At 34.3% G+C, this 18,715-nt stretch overlaps 1 protein-coding gene across 5 annotated transcripts in view; it reads left to right on the top strand.

The window, feature by feature from the left end:
- LOC132753131 (myosin-2 heavy chain-like) overlaps positions 1-17,485 on the top strand; it is a 78,359-nt gene extending 60,874 nt beyond the window's left edge. For 2 of the 5 annotated variants that reach the window (XM_060743566.1, XM_060743564.1), the window contains 5 exons: positions 3,881-4,046; positions 4,510-4,643; positions 7,237-7,345; positions 10,502-10,519; positions 16,954-17,485. In XM_060743566.1, coding sequence (XP_060599549.1) covers positions 3,881-4,046; positions 4,510-4,643; positions 7,237-7,345; positions 10,502-10,519; positions 16,954-17,270 — 744 coding nt within the window. In that variant the 3' untranslated portion in view covers positions 17,271-17,485. Of the gene's footprint in view, positions 1-3,880; positions 4,047-4,509; positions 4,644-7,236; positions 7,346-10,501; positions 10,520-14,411; positions 14,486-16,953 lie in introns of all 5 variants that reach the window. The other 3 variants (XM_060743567.1, XM_060743568.1, XM_060743565.1) reach the window with 3 other exon arrangements.
- Positions 17,486-18,715: the final 1,230 nt, after the last annotated feature.

Raw genomic sequence — 18,715 nt, 5'->3', positions numbered from 1 at the left:
GTGATTGGTCATGATCAGTAGATGACCCCTATTGATTTTGGGGTCAAGGGGTCAAAGGTCAAGGTCACATTGACCTCTTAGGTAAAAACAGTTTCGGATCAATAACTAAAGAACCCTTAGGCCTAGGAACTTCAAAACTTGGTATGGTGATTGGTCATGATCAGTAGATGACCCCTATTGATTTTGGGGTCAAGGGGTCAAAGGTCAAGGTCACATTGACCTCTTAGGTAAAAGCAGTTTCCGATCAATAACTAAAGAACCCTTAGGCCTAGGAACTTCAAACTTGGTATGGTGATTGGTCATGACCAGCAGATGACCCCTACTGATTTTGGGGTTAAGGGGTCAAAGGGAAAGGTCACATTGACCTTGTAGGTAAAAATGCTTTCCGATCAATAACTTAAGAACCCTTAGGCCTAGGAACTTCAAACTTGGTATGGTGATTGGTCATGACCAGCAGATGACCTATTGTTTTTAGGGTCAAGGGGTCAAAGGTCATGTAACATTGACCTTGTAGGTAAAAACGGTTTCCCATCAATTAACTAAAAACGCTTAGGCCTAGGAACTTCAAACTTTGTATGATGATTGGTGGTGACCAGCAGATGACCCCTATTGAGTTTTGGGTCAAGGGGTCAAAGGTCAAGGTCATGACCAGTAGATACTTGATAACCTTTATTAATTGTTTGATCACTGGGTCAAAAGTCATGCATAATTACCTTATCACATGAATAATTGGCTGCTGATAGGGGGCATACATGTTTTACAAACATATCTTGTTTTTAATTGGTTTTGCAATCAAGGACACATTTAATTAAGGGCGGCAATGATTAAAGATTTTTTATTGACAGTTTGTTTATCTTAAGCCGCGGCGGCAATGATTAAAGGCGGTATAATGTCACTTTTGTGAAATAATGATTGTTAAAAGTTCCGATCTTTAACAGTTTATTGTTAAGAGTAAAAACTGTCATCTTTAATAAGAATGGTTATAGATTTTTTTTACGCAATGTGAAAAAACGGGAGGGGAATTGTCCGCTCTGCTAAAATATGGGAGGGGAATTGTCCGCTCTGCTAAATTAACGGGAGGGGAAAAGTCCGCCCTATTAAAATAACGGGAGGGGAAATGTCCGGGTTGTGAAAATAATATGGAAGGGGAATCGTCCGGGAGGGGGATTGTCCGGGATTCCACCTTCTTTTTGTGCATAGCACAAGGGCTTCTCCAGGTGTTAATGCAAACAAGGTGCAAACCACATTTCGCATAAAAGTATTCCCATCAGTACTGTATAATTAAGTGGTCAATTTTGCGACATGAAAATATTTGCGATTTTTGTGAATTATAATTATTTTTGCAAATAATTGATCACACAAACATTATTTCTTTCTAGGCAAACTTTCTCCTATCATTTGAAAATACGTTTTCCTACAGCATCTTACATGAAAAGTTTGACTGTTCGAGTACTGAAATAAATTGTTCTCATAGTTTGGTTTTAACAAATTACAAATGTTTTAATGAAACAATATAAGTATGTGTTAATAACAAGAAAGGTTATTCATATTATAACAAGGAATGTTTCAAAATATGACAAAGAAATGTGACCAGGTCCTTTATCAAACTAAAATGAATATTTTAAACAATTACAGTGGAGCCTTGCTAATCCGAACCCTTCTAATCCGGAATCCTCTCTTATCCGGACGAAGTGTCCGGTCCCGATTTTATTCGTTCTATTTTCAATAATAAAATACCTTTCGGATCCGAAACCTGTCTACTCCGAATTCCGGACGATTTTTTAAACTTTTGTTCTTATTTTACTCTAAAATTAACCTCTCGAATCCGAACAGATTTTGCCAAATGTCACACCTACAGTGAAAATAACAAATAATCGCACATCTTGCAGGTGTAAACATCAACAAAGTGATGAGAGTAATCTCGGGTGAAATGTATGATCTGCAAGAGGTGTGAAAATTACACTTAGCTTGCTTTGATATCTACTATAATTGCTTAATTGATTGTTTTTCGTCACCTTTATTAAATATTTTGATACAATGCAATAGAAATATTTTTTAATCTTTTGTAATGAATATATTGACACGTGATTAAGAAACAGAAATTAATGGAAACTGTCAGTTAATTCAGATAATCGCTGATAGGATAAAGTAAACAACAATTGACGAGTGCTGGTATGAACATTTAATCATGTCTCAACCTCCTGTTTAACATCTTAGGTTAACTTACCTTTGAGGACAAAGCATTTTTGCTTATTTATTCATTTTCATTCATTCATTTTTGTACTTACATGTATTAAAATGAACGTTAAGAGATTGCAAAAATAAAATATTTATATTGCAATTTCAAATGCATTCCCGTTTTCTTTCCTTAAATTATACTGCCAATAACATGAACAAACATGTAAAAAAAACCTTCTAATCCGGAAACCTTTATAATCCGAACTTTTCTTCTGGTCCAGACGAGTTCGGATTAGACAGGTTCCACTGTATATAAATAATAAAGGTATGTATTCAATTACTGAATAGAACTATTGCAATAACGGTATTTTCTTAACATGTACCTGGTAAATTCATGCTATCACAAAATTAGTAATAAATTTAATAAATTATATTTTCGCAAACATTTCGGCACCCCAAAAGTCCAATTTTTGACATAAAAATATCCACTTACACAGTATCTTGGGGCGTCCGTGGCCAAGTGGTTAAGAGTGTTGACTTCAAACCACTTGCCCCTCATCGCTGTGGGTCTGAATCCCAACAGGGACTTTATATTCTTTCATGTGAGGAAACTATCCAGCTAGCTTACGGAACGCCGGTGGTTCCACTCAGGTGACCGTTTGTGCCTTAAATTATGCACGGAAGGGCACCTGAGGTCTTCCTCCACCAGTAAAGCTGGAACGTTGCCAAATGACTTATACTGTGTCGGTGTGACGTAAAACCCAAAACAAACAAACAAACACAGTATCTTATTGGAGAAACCATTTGTCATGCTTTCCCATGCTTGTTTAACATTATATCATTTGACAGCTGAGTTATGTTTTCATTATAACACTACTAGGGCTGTCATTGCAGTATGTGTTTTTACATTGCACCCTGAAATATGTGAGCCGCGACATGACAAAACCAAAACAATGGGTTTGCGACCAACATGGATCCAGACCAGCCTGCGCAGTCTGATCAGGATCCATGCTGTTCGCTATCAGTTTCTCTACTTGCTATAGGGTTTTAAAGCGAACAGCATGGATCCTGATCAGACTGCAGGCTGGTCTGGATCCATGCTGGTCGCAAACGCATTACGTTGGTTTTGTCATGGCGAGGCTCATGTATATTATATAACGTGCCACAATGTTTTTATGCAAGAATGTTTGTTTTGTCATGATAATTTATTATTTTGGTATGCAATTTCTAAGGCTACATTTTGAGGTTACCTGAGCTAAGTTCTTTGAGGTAAATTTTTTTTATCATGATTTTCACAGTCCATCACATATCCATTAAAGACTAATTATCAATTAAAATAGAATATTTCTTATGTTTTGTATAATTTTCATAAGCTGTTTTGTATTAGTGCATATATAAATGTTGATATGAGCCGCACCATGACAAAACCAACATGAGTTTGCAACCAGCATGGATCCAGATCAGCCTGTGCATCCACACAGTCTGATCAGAATCCATGCTGTTCGATATCAGTTTCCCTTTTTGTTATAGGGTCTGTAAGTGAACAGCATGGATTCTGATCAGACTGTGTGGATGCGCAGGCTGGTCTTGAGCCATGCTGGTCGCAAACCCATTATGTTGGTTTTGTTATGGCGCGGCTCATATATTACTGTATTTGTGAAGACATAGTGATCAGATCTTTCCGTTTATTTGATTTTAAAAGTTACGAGCACAGCTCCAGTCAATAGAGAGTAGGTATAAGGCAGAAATAGAAGACTTGACTCAACTGTTGGCAGAAAATAGACGTAAATCTAAAGAGATGGAGGATGAACTAAGGAAAGAAATAGTTAGCTTGAAGGCCATCATTAAGGATTTAGAAGCCAGACTTGGTAAGGGTATCAAACTTTTGTAAATTTCACTTCACAAGAGCACAACATTGTTACTGTTTTTTCTGGACAATTCTTTCTAGACAATCATTTGAAAGTCAACACTTGTCTTTACATCTGTTCCTAAACCACTAAGTCATTATTATAGTGTTGATATGAGAGTTCTCCAGTGATCACCTGATAAAATGTGTCAAAAACTTACTAAGTCAATTACTTCAAAAGTTATAGAAGTTATGCCCCAGTACAAAAATTACTGTGCAATAGACTTGTTCTTTTTAGAGTTATATTTTAAAAATTCTTCTGAAATTAAAAAACCGATGATTACATTAATTAATAATAATAGTAATTTCTTAGAAAACCTTCTGGCAAATAGATGGATCAATAAATAAATAACCCACTGGCAGCGAAAGGGTTATCTATATTTTGTGAACTTTTAAACATTGTTACATTTTTATGACTTCTACAGCCAGGTTAGATGTTGGTAATGAGGAACTAGTCATAAAATTAAAGTCACAGCTACGTGAAACTCATCAAGAACTTGAAGATACAAGACAAATACTTGACAAACAAACAAAGGCTGGTGATGTCTTCCAAGAAGAGGTAAAATTAAAAAAAAAAAACTTCACAAAGAAAGAGTGAGAATATATGGAAAGTTGAAGAATCTTCACCTGGAAAGTGTGAGAAATATGTAGAATTTGTGATATCTGCTGGTGAGATTTTTCACTGAAAAAGTGTGAAATATATAAAATGTGTCATAACTGCAGGAAAAAATTCTTCATTCAGAATAAGTGGGAAATATGTAGAATTTGTAATATCTGCAGGTGAAGAATCTTCACCTGGAAAGAGTGGGAAATATGTAAAATTTGTAATATCTGCAGGTGGAGAATCTTCACCTGGAAAGAGTGGGAAATATGTAGAATTTGTAATATCTGCAGGTGAAGAATCTTCACCCGGAAAGAGTGGGAAATATGTAGAATTTGTAATATCTGCTGGTGAAGAATCCTCACCCCGAAAGAGTGGGAAATATGTAGAATTTGTAATATCTGCAGGTAGAGAATCTTCAACTGTAAAGAGTGGGAAATATGTAGAATTTGTAATATCTGCAGGTGAAGAATCTTCAACTGGAAAGAGTGGGAAATATGTAGAATTTGTAATATCTGCAGGTGAAGAATCTTCACCCGGAAAGAGTGGGAAATATGTAGAATTTGTAATATCTGCAGGTGAAGAATCTTCAACTGGAAAGAGTGGGAAATATGTAGAATTTGTAATATCTGCAGGTGAAGAATCTTCAACTTGAAAGAGTGGGAAATATGTAGAATTTGTAATATCTGCAGGTGAAGAATCTTCAACTGGAAAGAGTGGGAAATATGTAGAATTTGTAATATCTGCAGGTAAAGAATCATTACCCGGAAAGAGTGGGAAATATGTAGAATTTGTAATATCTGCTGGTGAAGAATCTTCAACTGGAAAGAGTGGGAAATATGTAGAATTTGTAATATCTGCAGGTGAAGAATCTTCAACTGGAAAGAGTGGGAAATATGTAGAATTTGTAATATCTGCAGGTGAAGAATCTTCACCTGGAATGAGTGGGAAATATGTAGAATTTGTAATATCTGCAGGTGAAGAATCTTCACCTGGAATGAGTGGGAAATATGTAGAATTTGTAATATCTGCAGGTGAAGAATCTTCAGAATCTCTGAACGCGTGAGAAATATATTGATTATGATATTAACAGGAAACTAATTGACATTCTTATCAATTTGAAGAATCTTCACTCAGAAAATGAGAAATATGTAGAATTTGATGTATCTACAGGTGAAGAATGTTTACTGAGGAAAGGTGTGAAATATGTAGAATTTGAAGTAGCTTAAGGTGAAGAATGTTTACTGAGGCAGGGTGAGAAATAGTTAGAATTTGATGTATTTTCATGTGAAGAATGTTTACTGAGGTAGGGTGAGAAATATGTAGAATTTGATATATCTTCATGTGAAAAATGTTTACTGAGGCAGGGTGAGAAATATGTAGAATTTTTATGTATCTTAAGGTGAAGAATGTTTACTGAGGCAGGGTGAGAAAAATGTAGAATTTGATGTATCTTCAGGTGAAGAATGTTTACTGACGTAGGGTGAGAAATATGTAGAATTTGATGTATCTTCATGTAAAGAATGTTTACTGAGGCAGGGTGAGAAATATGTAGAATATGATGTATCTTAAGGTGAAGAATGTTACTGTGGCAGGGTGAGAAATATGTAGAATTTGATGTATCTTCATGTGAAGAATGATTACTGAGGTAGGGTGAGAAATTTGTAGAATTTGATGTATCTTTATGTAAAAAATGTTTACTGAGGCAGGCTGAGAAATATGTCGAATTTGATATATCTCTATGTGAAGAATGTTTACTGAGGCAGGGTGTGAAATATGTAGAATTTGATATATTTTCATGTTCAGAATGTTACTGTGGCAGGGTGTGAAATATGTAGAATTTGATGTATCTTCATGTGAAGAATGTTTACTGTGGCAGGGTGAGAAATATGTAGAATTTGATGTATCTTCATGTGAAGAATGTTTACTGAGGCAGGGTGTGAAATATGTAGAATTTGATATTTCTTCATGTGAAGAATGTTTACTGTGGCAGGGTGTGAAATATGTAGAATTTGATATTTCTTCATGTGAAGAATGTTTACTGAGGCAGGGTGAGAAATATGTAGAATTTGATGTATCTTCATGTGAAGAATGTTTACTGAGGCAGGGCGTGAAATATGTAGAATTTGATATATTTTCATGTTCAGAATGTTACTGTGGCAGGGTGTGAAATATGTAGAATTTGATGTATCTTCATGTGAAGAATGTTTACTGTGGCAGGGTGAGAAATAAGTAGAATTTGATGTATCTTCATGTGAAGAATGTTTACTGAGGCAGGGTGTGAAATATGTAGAATTTGATATTTCTTCATGTGAAGAATGTTTACTGTGGCAGGGTGTGAAATATGTAGAATTTGATATTTCTTCATGTGAAGAATGTTTACTGAGGCATGGTGAGAAATATGTAGAATTTGATGTATCTTCATGTGAAGAATGTTTCATGAGGCAGGGCGTGAAATATGTAGAATATTTGATATGTGTAGGTTAAGACTGATCACTAAGAAGTAAAAAATAGTACAATGGAATATAATTATATAATGTTATATATGCAGATAAAGAATTTACAAGAGACTGTGCAGAAAGAGTGTGAAGAGAGGTTTGAACTTACAGAAGCTCTCAGTGCTGCAAAGGAGGAACTTCTGTTGTTAAAAAAACCTGCAGGTAATTCATTTATAATGTAATTGATATATCATACAGTGCTTTATATGTATTAATTCTGTACGGACTAACCTTAGGGCTAATGTAGAAGGAAAGTACTCTACATGACTCATTTGATATAAAGGTTAGGATTAGGCCTTGCTAGTTTTGTCCTGTTTTATGTTATTTGTTGAAATTTTGGTGCAATACTATATTAATCGGCTAAATGTATTAATGTTTTCTATTATATTCAATCTTCTCTAAAACTTACAGTAAATGCTTATGTAATGTATCCAATAGCTGAAATAGATAATGAATGACAGGAAGTGTTTTTATATATCTGTACATGAATGACAGGAAGTGTTTTTAGCTCACCTTGCACAAAGTGCAGGTGAGCTTTTAGGATGGCCAACCAAATGGCGTCCGTCGTCCGTCCACATTTTAAATATTCTAAGGACATCTTCTATGATACCGCAAGGCCAATGTTAATGAAACTTGGCAGGAATACTCTTTGTATGAAGCTCTATCAAGATTGTTCAAAGAATTCCATTTCATGCAGAACTCTGGTTGCCATGGCAACCGAAAGAAAAATCTTTAAATAATTTCTTTTAAAGAATCGTAAGAGCTAGAGCTTAGATATTTGGCATGAAACATCTTCTGATGAGTGTCTACCAAGTTTGTTCAAATAAAAGCCCTAGGGTCAAAATTGGCCCCGCCCCAGGGGGTCATTGATTTTCCCTACATGCATATAGTAAAAACTTAAAAAATCTTCTTTTAAAGAACCCAAAGAGCTAGAGCTAAGATATTTGGCATGAAACATCTTCTAGTGAGTGTCTACCAAGTTTGTTCAAATAAAAGCCCTGGGGTCAAAATTGGCCCCGGCCCGGGGGGTCATTGATTTTCCCTATATGCATATAGTAAAAACTTAAAAAATCTTCTTTTAAAGAACTGTAAAAGCTAGAGCTTAGATATATGGCATGAAACATCTTCTAGTGAATGTCTACCAAGTTTGTTCAAATAAAAGCCCTGGGGTCAAAATTGGCCCCGCCCCAGGGGGTCATTGATTTTCCCTATATGCATATAGTAAAAACTTAAAAAATCTTCTTTTAAAGAACCCAAAGAGCTAGAGCTAAGATATTTAGCATGAAACATCTTCTAATGAGTGTCTACCAAGTTTGTTCAAATAAAAGCCCTGAGGTCAAAATTGGCCCTGCCCCAGGGGGTCATAGATTTTCCCTATATGCATATAGTAAAAAACTTAAAAAATCTTCTTTTAAAGAACCCAAAGAGCTAGAGCTAAGATATTTAGCATGAAACATCTTCTAATGAATGTCTACCAAGTTTGTTCAAATAAAAGCCCTGAGGTCAAAATTGGCCCTGCCCCAGGGGGTCATAGATTTTCCCTATATGCATATAGTAAAAACTTAAAAAATCTTCTTTTAAAGAACCCAAAGAGCTAGAGCTAAGATATTTAGCATGAAACATCTTCTAATGAATGTCTACCAAGTTTGTTCAAATAAAAGCCCTGAGGTCAAAATTGGCCCTGCCCCAGGGGGTCATAGATTTTCCCTATATGCATATAGTAAAAACTTAAAAAATCTTCTTTTAAAGAACCCAAAGAGCTAGAGCTAAGATATTTAGCATGAAACATCTTCTAATGAGTGTCTACCAAGTTTGTTCAAATAAAAGCCCTGGGGTCAAAATTGGCCCCGCCCCAGGGGGTCATTGATTTTCCCTATATGCATATAGTAAAAACTTAAAAAATCTTCTTTTAAAGAACTCAAAGAGCTAGAGCTAAGATATTTAGCATGAAACATGTTCTAATGGGTGTCTACCAAGTATGTTCAAATAAAAGCCCTGGGGTCAAAACTGGCCCCGGCCCGGGGGGTCATTGATTTTCCCTATATGTGTATAGCAAAAACTTAAAAATCTTCTTTGAAAAAACCCAAATAGCTTGAGTTTAGATATTATACATGAAACATCTTTAAGTAAATATCTACAAAGTTTGTTCAAATAAAAGCCCTGGGGTCAAAACTGGCCCTGCCCCAGGGGTGTCATTGTTTTTAACTATATGTGTATAGTAAAAACTTAAAAAATCTTCTTTTAAAAAACCCAATGAGCTAGAACTTAGATGTTTAGCAATATGAAACATCTTCTTATGGGTGTCTACCAAGTCTGTTCAAATAAAAGCCCTTGTCTAAAATTGGCCCGGGGGGGGGGGGGGGGGGCTATATACAGGTGAGCGACCTCAGGGCCATCATGGCCCTCTTGTTATATATCTGTACATACATATTTTTTTGTATATTTCATGCATATTACGTCTAATAAATGCACAGATACATCCTGACAGTGTGATCTGGAATGATGTTTTTGATGTTAAACGGTTATTTTAATAGTAACTTGATCTGGCCATTTTTGAAGATGTTACTAGAACTGGTAACATTACAGATTGTATGCCTCATTAGATTGTCACATAGAATATTCAACTCGAGTTAAATGTATGTCACAGTTCAAGATGCTCTCATAATGACGCTTTTGTCACATGTCGTGACCTTTATTTAGAATATTCATATGAACATGTTAATAATACAAATGAAGTTAGAGATCACATTTCTGATGTATAATACAACTTGGACATTTATAATGTATAATACAACTTGGTTTACAAGGATGACCACAGTAACACTATAGCCATGCATCTTCCATTTAATAGAAGTCACAGTCAAGCATTGTAACTTCTTTACTGAATATCTTTGTTTATCCTTTTCTCCTTATGAAATCTGACCAGCTAATAGCATATTTCCCTCTGGCATTTTGTTGTACTAAGGATGTTTTAATTGTATGTAAATTGAAAAGTTTTAAGAAACAGACGTACCAAGGTCATTTTCGTTTTTCTCTCCATACACATAATTATGTATTGAGCATATTAAATCTGCATCAGTGACAAAGTTAGATATGTCTGGAATTTCAGTATGAAATTTTGATTATTCTCTTTTATGTAAGTAGATTTCTCGAAAGCTGCTTATATTAGTATCATAGAATCATAAGTTGATATTAGATAATGTTAAATGCAAGTGGTTTTCTTTCATCATAACAAAATAGTTGCTTTGTATTTTATTTATTACATTTTAGTATACATAACCTTATAAACTAAACAAAGTTTTTTTGGGCTTTATTTAGATCAGTCACAAAATGGTGGTAAGTGTCTCTAAATGTTCACCTTTTTTCTCCTTTCCGTTTATTTCATGTTTTTTTTTTTGTTTTTTTAATTTTGCTCCCTTGAGCATCAAGTGCTCCAAGGTGAGCTTTTGTGATAACTCTTTGTCACATAGTCAAAGATTGCTCTTTACAGCCAGTTTATAAGCTTACCAGGAACCTGAAAAAGATGTTCATATAATTCTCTATATCCATGCAATTGAAATGAGCACTGCTCTCGGGTCCCTTTTCTTTTTTAAATTTGTAAAATATTTATGATATCCTGCAGATTTATATGACAAAGGGTTTTATAATTTAAGCATGTATGATATGTAGATTGGATAAGCTAAGGTGACCAATCTAGGGCCATTTTATTTGTTTTTAGCTATTTTATAGATTAGATTTTTAGCTGTGCTTATTTTTGTGACAATCTTTTGAAGTAGTATAGTTTTTGCATGCTATAATTTAGTATTTATTTGCTCTAATTTAGTATTTATTAGAGCCTTAAAGCAAGTTTATATATTGAAATGTTAAGAAGTATGGAAATTTTAGGTTTAAATACTCCTTGTTTATATTCAATATTAAACTGTAATGGAGGGTTTGCTATACACCCAAATGAATTTCAGTGTATAATTTTATGCACCTGGTTGTCCATTCATCTGTCTATATGTTAGCAAGTTTTCTTGGCCGGTCTGTATTTTTTGAACCAGTGGAAGGAAATTCAAAGTACTAGGCAGAAATGTTAACCATAATGAGACGATGTGCTAAGGGGCAGATTTGACCTTTCTCAGGTCAAGGTCACACTTAAACATTTTGTTTCAATATCAAAAATTTTTGTCCTTTGAACCGATAAAAAGAATTTAAAACTTTTTGGCATAAATATTACTTATATAAAGAGACGCTGTGCAGAACACAGTTTTGGAATTCCTACAAATAAAATTGACCCCACCCTGGGGATTTATTGATTGATATAGACTTAAATAGCAGTTTTTGTGTTTAGTCTGTATATTTTGAACCAATGAAAAGAAATTCAAACTACTGGCAGAAATGTTAATCATAATGAGATGATGTGCAGAGTGCAGGTTTGACCTTTCACAGGTCAAGGTCACACTAAGTGATTTTGTTTCAATATCAAAATTTTTTGCCCGCTTTGTATCTTTTGAACTGATAGAAAGAAATTTACGCAGAAAACACTCTGATAATCTAAATGGATGCTAATGTATAAAAATAACTTTCTGATATTTATTGACAAAACAGTTTTGATCCATAACCTACATGTTTGACATTTTTCCAGAATTTTTTAACTTCTCCGTTGTTTTTCCTAAATGTCTCCAACACTGAAACCCTAATAAGTGAATTTGAAATAAACAAACTTCATCAAATTGTTATGATTAATTTAATTGCTGATCAAGTTCAAGGTCAATACAATGCAGCTTTAAATCAACAGCTAAGCGTATACACCATCTCAGTAGGCGCAAAGTGTTGCTTAGTGTATTATCAATATTATTGGATAATACCCGTCACATGTATACTTCTAGTTCATTTGCATACACTTTTTTTGCATACACAAAAACAGTTTGGGAAATAGAGTTTTTCACATATTAAAAATAAATAATTGTGTTTTGTGACATAATGAGGCGGCGTTCACTAAAAACACAATTACTTGGCAGGTTAAGTTGTAGTTTGATGAAAAGATTGATCACATTTAGCTGACTAATTAGCGGTCGCTGAGAAAATGATCGGGGGAATTTAGAGTGGTCGCATGAGACAAATGCACCTGGGTATCTTCAACTGGATTTATTCAGTATTTGCAGAGTTATTGTTCTTAAAAATATTTAGTAAAAATTTGCAATTTTCAACTTGTGTCACACGTAGCTCAAAAAGTATTTGACATAGGGTCATGAAACTTTACAGGAATGTTGATTAGCATGTGAACTTGTGTACCTGGAGTTTGGCTTGTGCATTTATATGTTTTGTTAGACTTATTGCCTTTGACTTACTGAAAATTTTCAATTATCAATTTGTGTCATGCGTAGCTCAAAATGTATTAATTTTAACCTAAAGTCATGAAACTTAACAGGAATGTTTGTCAGCATGTGTAGTTTTGCACCTAAGGTTTTTCTTGTGAATTTACCCAGTATTTTGTAGAATTATTGCCCTTGACTTAGTAAAAACCATTTCATTATGTTATGTTATTTGTTCCTCGAGTGCTTTACAACTTGTTCATGCATAACTCAAAAAGTATTTGACCTGTAGGCTTAAAAGGTCACAAGAATATTGGTCAGCATGTGTATTTATGGACTTTGGTGTTCGCTTGTGGATTTATTCAGTATTTACTAAGTAGTAAAAGATTTTTAGTTTTCAACTTGTGGCACAATTATAGCCCAAAAAATATTGAGTGTGGTGGCACCTGTGTCCTATGGATACATTTCTAGTACTTACTTAAAACAAATTTGCATTCGGGCATGTATTGCCAATCTATGCGGTACTCTTGTTATCATCTGTCATTGACTAGTTTCTAGCTAGCTGAAAGAGGGTTTCTTATTCTCTTGGACTGTTTGATTGTGTGTAAAATAATGCACAATTTGGTCCTAAGATGTTCTTACTGGAAAACTGAATAACTTGTTGTCTTTATTACCTTTAAAGTGTATGTGTGTTTTCAAAAAAACTCAGTCATTAACTTTAAGTAAATTAAATCAATTTAAATAAACTTGCATTTTTTATGTCAATCAAGAACTACTATTTATATTATTGTCAATTACTATTATAGTTTTGCTATGTCTAATTAATGTTAAATGTTTGAAGGTTGGAAAATATGTAACAGTAAGTAACTGATAAACTCATTGTCAATATTTCAGTAATTTTGTTTTCACTATGACTGCCTTTAAAGAACTTCAAATTAGGTTACTAATTTCATTAATAGTACAGGGATATAATTGAACAGAATTTTGATAAGATAAAGATATTCGTCTAATAAACTACTTGACCTTATAACTTGAATTGAAGTTTTGTTTTATCCAAGTGTGAACTAATGTTTGACTGGATTACTGGGCACTCTGGACCTCCCTCTGCATTGAACATAGAAATTATACGTTTATAGTGTAAAGTGGCATTATTGATAATACGAGCCACGCCATGACAAAATCAACTTAGTGTGTTTGCCACCAGCATCCGCGCAGTCTGAACAGGATCCATGCTGTTCGCTATCAGTTTCTCTACTTGTTATAGGGTTTGTAAGCGAACAGCATGGATCCTGATCAGACTGCGCGGATGGGCAGGCTGGTCTGGATCCATGCTGGTCGCAAACCCATTATGTTGGTTTTGTCAGGATGCGGCTCATACACTGTTTGCCACCCCAAACCTCCCTCCATATATGTAACCTTCAAAGTGTAGTCACACATAAAAGATGATAACAGTTTTGGGCACTGTGGATCTTCCTCGACCACTTAACTTTGAAAGTTTTCATATAACCAGTCTAGTGTAATGTGCATTGCATAAGATTGTAAAATGATATTTTCTGCAGTGTAAAAAGGAAGTCAAACTAAGTATTGGAATACTATATTTTGAATCAATTTATATCACAGTTTCTTTGGTTAAAATAATCCAATAATTAACTATTATATCTTGTTTTAAATATATATGAGCAGCGTCACGACAAAACCAACAAAATGGGTTTGCGACCAGCATCAATCCAGACCAGCCTGCGCCTCCGCGCAGTCTGATCAGGATCCATGCTGTTCGCTTACAAATGGTATAACAAGTATAGAAACTGATAGAGAACAGCATGGATCCTGATCGCAAACCCAATGTTGGTTTTTGTCATGGCGTGGCTCAAATGCTGTAACAGTTTGTATATAAAGCATTGATGATATAAGGGGTTTTTACAATGTTACAGGAGGGAGTGCAGGTAGGAGAGCCCACATGTTGCCTGCCCTAACAAGGAATAGGATAACACATAAATGACTTATTGTAAGAAGTTAAAACACTGCCACTTTTCCTTATATTGTTTGGGCATTTTAAGCACACCATGTACTTTGGTATATTAAGGTATGGTAAATCATACAGAACAATTAAAGCTGTCACACTAATATTTTATGTAACATGCACACACACAGTGAAACAGAATGCCGTCCTTCATATGCTCAATAACACTGTAAACTTTAGAAGTTATTACTATAATCAGATCTTGCAGAACTTTGCATAACTTCATGGCTTAATTTTAAGACACACTAATATACCATGTAAAATTAACGAGACTTATAGAAGCTAGGTCAGAGTTAAAACAATTATAAGATTATTATAATTGTGTTATCCACTGTTTGGTGTCATCATATAATTTAAATGTTCTAATTTCAAACATTCAGTTCATAAAGGTCTTGTATTGAATTTCTTTAATTGTTTTGCCAAATGTCATTTATGACATGTACACTGTTAATTGAGTGTTAACAAGATCACAGTGCTAAAGAATCATCAGAAGAAGCTCCTTGAAGATGAACATTTCAATGCAAATACAGAGTATGAAAAATGCATGTCATTTTTATAAAATAAAACCAAGATGCAAGGTAATTAAGTGCCAGGTCAATATTGTTGGACAATATCTTTTTTTCCTAAATTTGAAAATGTGAAAATTTAGAAGCAATGAATCAGATGAAGAATTGAACACATTGAATAGTCTATACTAAGTTTTTGTGCGCCACTGGGGGGGGGGGGGTGCATTTGTCCGTCCGTTCTCTTTTTGTGATGCATGTAGCTAAAAAAGTAATTGACCTAGAGTCATGAAACCTTACAGGAATGTTGATAAGAATGTGTAGTTGTGCACCTGGGTATTTTCATGTGGATATGTTTAGTATTTTTAGAGTTATTGCCCTTGACTTAGTAAAAACTTGCAATTTTCAACTTGTGTAGTTGTGCACCTGGGTATTTTCGTGTGGATATTTTTAGTATTTTTGGAGTTATTGCCCTTGACTTAGTAAAAATTTACAATATTCAACTTGCACGCAACTCAAAAAGTATTTGACCTATAGGCCTGAAAGTTTACGAGAATGTTGGTCAGCATGTGTACTTATGCACCTTTTGGTTTTCTTGTGGATTAAATCAGTATTTGTAGTATTTGTCCTTTACTTAATAAAAGATTTTTAGTTTTGAAATTGGGCACATGTAGCCAAAAAAAAAAATTTGACCTAGAGACATAAGATTGACAAACCGGTGGAGTGTGGGGGCACCCTTGTCCTATGGACACATTTCTAGTTTATGAATGCATTCAACCATAACTGTCTATAATTCTCTTAGATACAATTTATACTGTCTCAAATTATACTGTGAAATTTCATTGAATAAGGACTACAACTAATTTTATATCTTTCTGTTAATTTAGTGACACTTCTTCTTGAAATTCCAATTTGCAACATTTGTAATCTATTTTCCTACTAACACAGACGTTTATTTCATAATCTTATATTTTGCAATATATCTTATGCACTTTTAACACTTTGAAGATGAGCACAGTTTAGATATTAGTTTTAACTTAATATAATGAATTGTTGATTATATTTGAGGAAAAAAATCATCATATTCCTTGATTTGATTATAAGTAAAGACTTATATTGTATTAACATATACATGTTTTGTTGTATTTCATGGTCAAATTTTGTTTGAGTTCAACAGTTTATATAAAATCATTAGTATTGTTAGCTCAACTTTTGTTTTCAGAAAAAATAGAGGCATTGTAAAAGTCATGTTCAGGTGTTGCCGTTCCTGTCAGCAATTTTGTACCTTGAACATAACATTTTAAGTTCTTGGTGTATTGTCTTAATACATGGCCACAACAACCCTTGGGACATCACCTTTCAGCAGACCAGACTAACTTTGACCCTTATTCATAAATGACCTTGACCTTCAAGGTCAAATTTCTAAATGTTGCTTGTTCTTTCCTATAAGTGGCTATAACTTAGTTATTTTTGAATGGATTGTCTTCAAACTTGAACATTATAATATTTTAGGATATACCTTCAATTTAACCAGACAGACCTTGACCTTCATTTAGAAATGACCTTGACCTTGGTTAAACTTGAATTTTCACTGATTTTTGTTATAATTGACAGTAACTTCATATTTGACATAGTGATTGGCCATAACTAGTAGATGACCTCTATTGATTTTGGGGTCAAAGGTCAAGGTCACAGGGCCCTTATATGTCAGAATGGTTTCCTCTGATTATCTTGAAAAGTGTTCATCACAAAGTTTTTATATTTCACATAGTGGTTGGTCATAACTAGGAGATGACCCCTATTGAATATGGGTTTACTAGGTCAAAGGTCAAGGTCACAGGTGCATTAAATGTCAGAATGGTTTCCGCTAATTATCTTGGTCACTATTTATCATAAAGTTTAACCAAGAAATTAAATATTTACAGTAATATTGATATATTTATATTTCAGGAGGTTACTTAAGTTCAACACCTCGTCAGTTAACAAATATGTCACTTCCATCAGAGGAATCAGTACAGTCAAACACAAGTGCACGGCGAAGTTTTTCTGAACCACAACCTTCAACAAACAATAGACCAATAACTTCAAAACCACATACGTATGCTGGAGGTATGAAACGTGAATATACAATAACAAACAGTAATACAATGGTGTTCATGGGAGATAGTGCAGGGGGGACTAGGGCTGTAGGTGGAAGTACAAAAAGAACTGGAGGCACTCTAGCAGAAAACAGACGTAGAATCGCAGCCATACTTGGCAGGAAATAATGAAGATATTAGTTAATATTATGATATTATAATTATGTGTCATTATACTTTCTTTTCAAAAACATGGGAGAATTCCATTTATAAAAAAGGATGATGGTTAGAAGATGGACAACTGTACGAGCTCATACCAACATTCTTCATCTGTTTAAAGGAGTACTTGCCAAGGATGCTAAACACCCTTGTGTCACAAAATTTTTGAAGAAACCTGAATCATATTTGGATTTATTGTTTATATAAAAAAAATTCTTGTGATTATTATGTGTTACTATAAGAGTGACTTATGATCATAACAGTAATTGCTACACAGTCTCAGAGGATATCTCAGATATATATCTACTCTCTTAATAATAGAAAATGTTTTCCATGTCAAATATATGGTGTACTTTTTGTACTGTGAACTTGTGTGAACTTGATACAGTATAATAGTGCGATTTAAACATACTTATTTTAGCTTGATTGCGAAACAAGTTCTTGCAACTTATATTAATCACTTTCGAGTCCGCTTCCTGGAACCAACCAGTACTGGTGTCATATGAAGAAACATTGGCGTGACCCGAGTAGGGCTTGAACCCATGATCTCTGGGTTGAGAGGCAGACACCGTAACCTGACTAGGCCACCCCATTTCCTTAAACAGGATTTCACTCTATAGGAGGTCAATTGTAAAATTCTTTTCACTGAACACTGTAAAGAAGTTGTCATAACCAGCAGTTATTTTTTAGTCTAAATAGAAAGGCCTTTGTGATAATCTGTACAGTTTATGAACCCAAAAACCTTTATTTGTGAGCCAACCAAAGTTATGTGTGATTATTTTGACACTGTATATAAGAAATATAATCGGTATCAGCAGTGTTTATCAGCTATTAAACACCGGTTTTTAAGTTTTGATTGTAGGAATTGACCATGAAGGCCTCATGCCTGAGCCAAAGTGGTTAAATTTTGCGATAAATCAATGTTAAATAGCAGATAAACACCCATGATACCGGTATTATTTCAATTCAAACGTGACAAAATAAGGGGTATGACAAACGTAGAGTTTATTGCCACTGCCGACTTCCTTATAACGCTGTTTGATTTTGCACCCTTCTGTTGCTAAGATATAGAAATTAATAACCAAAAGAAATATACAAATTACTATAGATTTAGTCTAAATTAAGTGACTCCCTGTCTTACGCGACAAGCGACTGAGAAATCCAACTCCCAATTTGTCTGTTTTTACAGACTTTGATATGCTCCTGATTTTTTTTTACATGAAAAAGGTAACATTCTTTATCTGGTAGGGCCTTTTTCCCCTCTACTGTAGTTGGTTTCAAGCCAAATTACTACCTACTTTTCCCCCATATCGTCGGAAATTCCCCTGCAGTTGAAGATATCTACTATAAAATGAAAGTATTAAACCAATTAAAAACTTGTTAACAAATGCTTTTGTTAAAAAAAAAAAAAACGC

This window comes from Ruditapes philippinarum, unplaced genomic scaffold, assembly GCF_026571515.1.
Source record: "Ruditapes philippinarum isolate M1 unplaced genomic scaffold, ASM2657151v2 ctg1206_1_1_1_1, whole genome shotgun sequence".
In the NCBI taxonomy this organism is placed as follows: Eukaryota; Metazoa; Mollusca; class Bivalvia; order Venerida; family Veneridae; genus Ruditapes; species Ruditapes philippinarum.
Note: the sequence above shows the minus strand (reverse complement) of the source record. Positions and strands in the feature narration are given on the sequence as shown.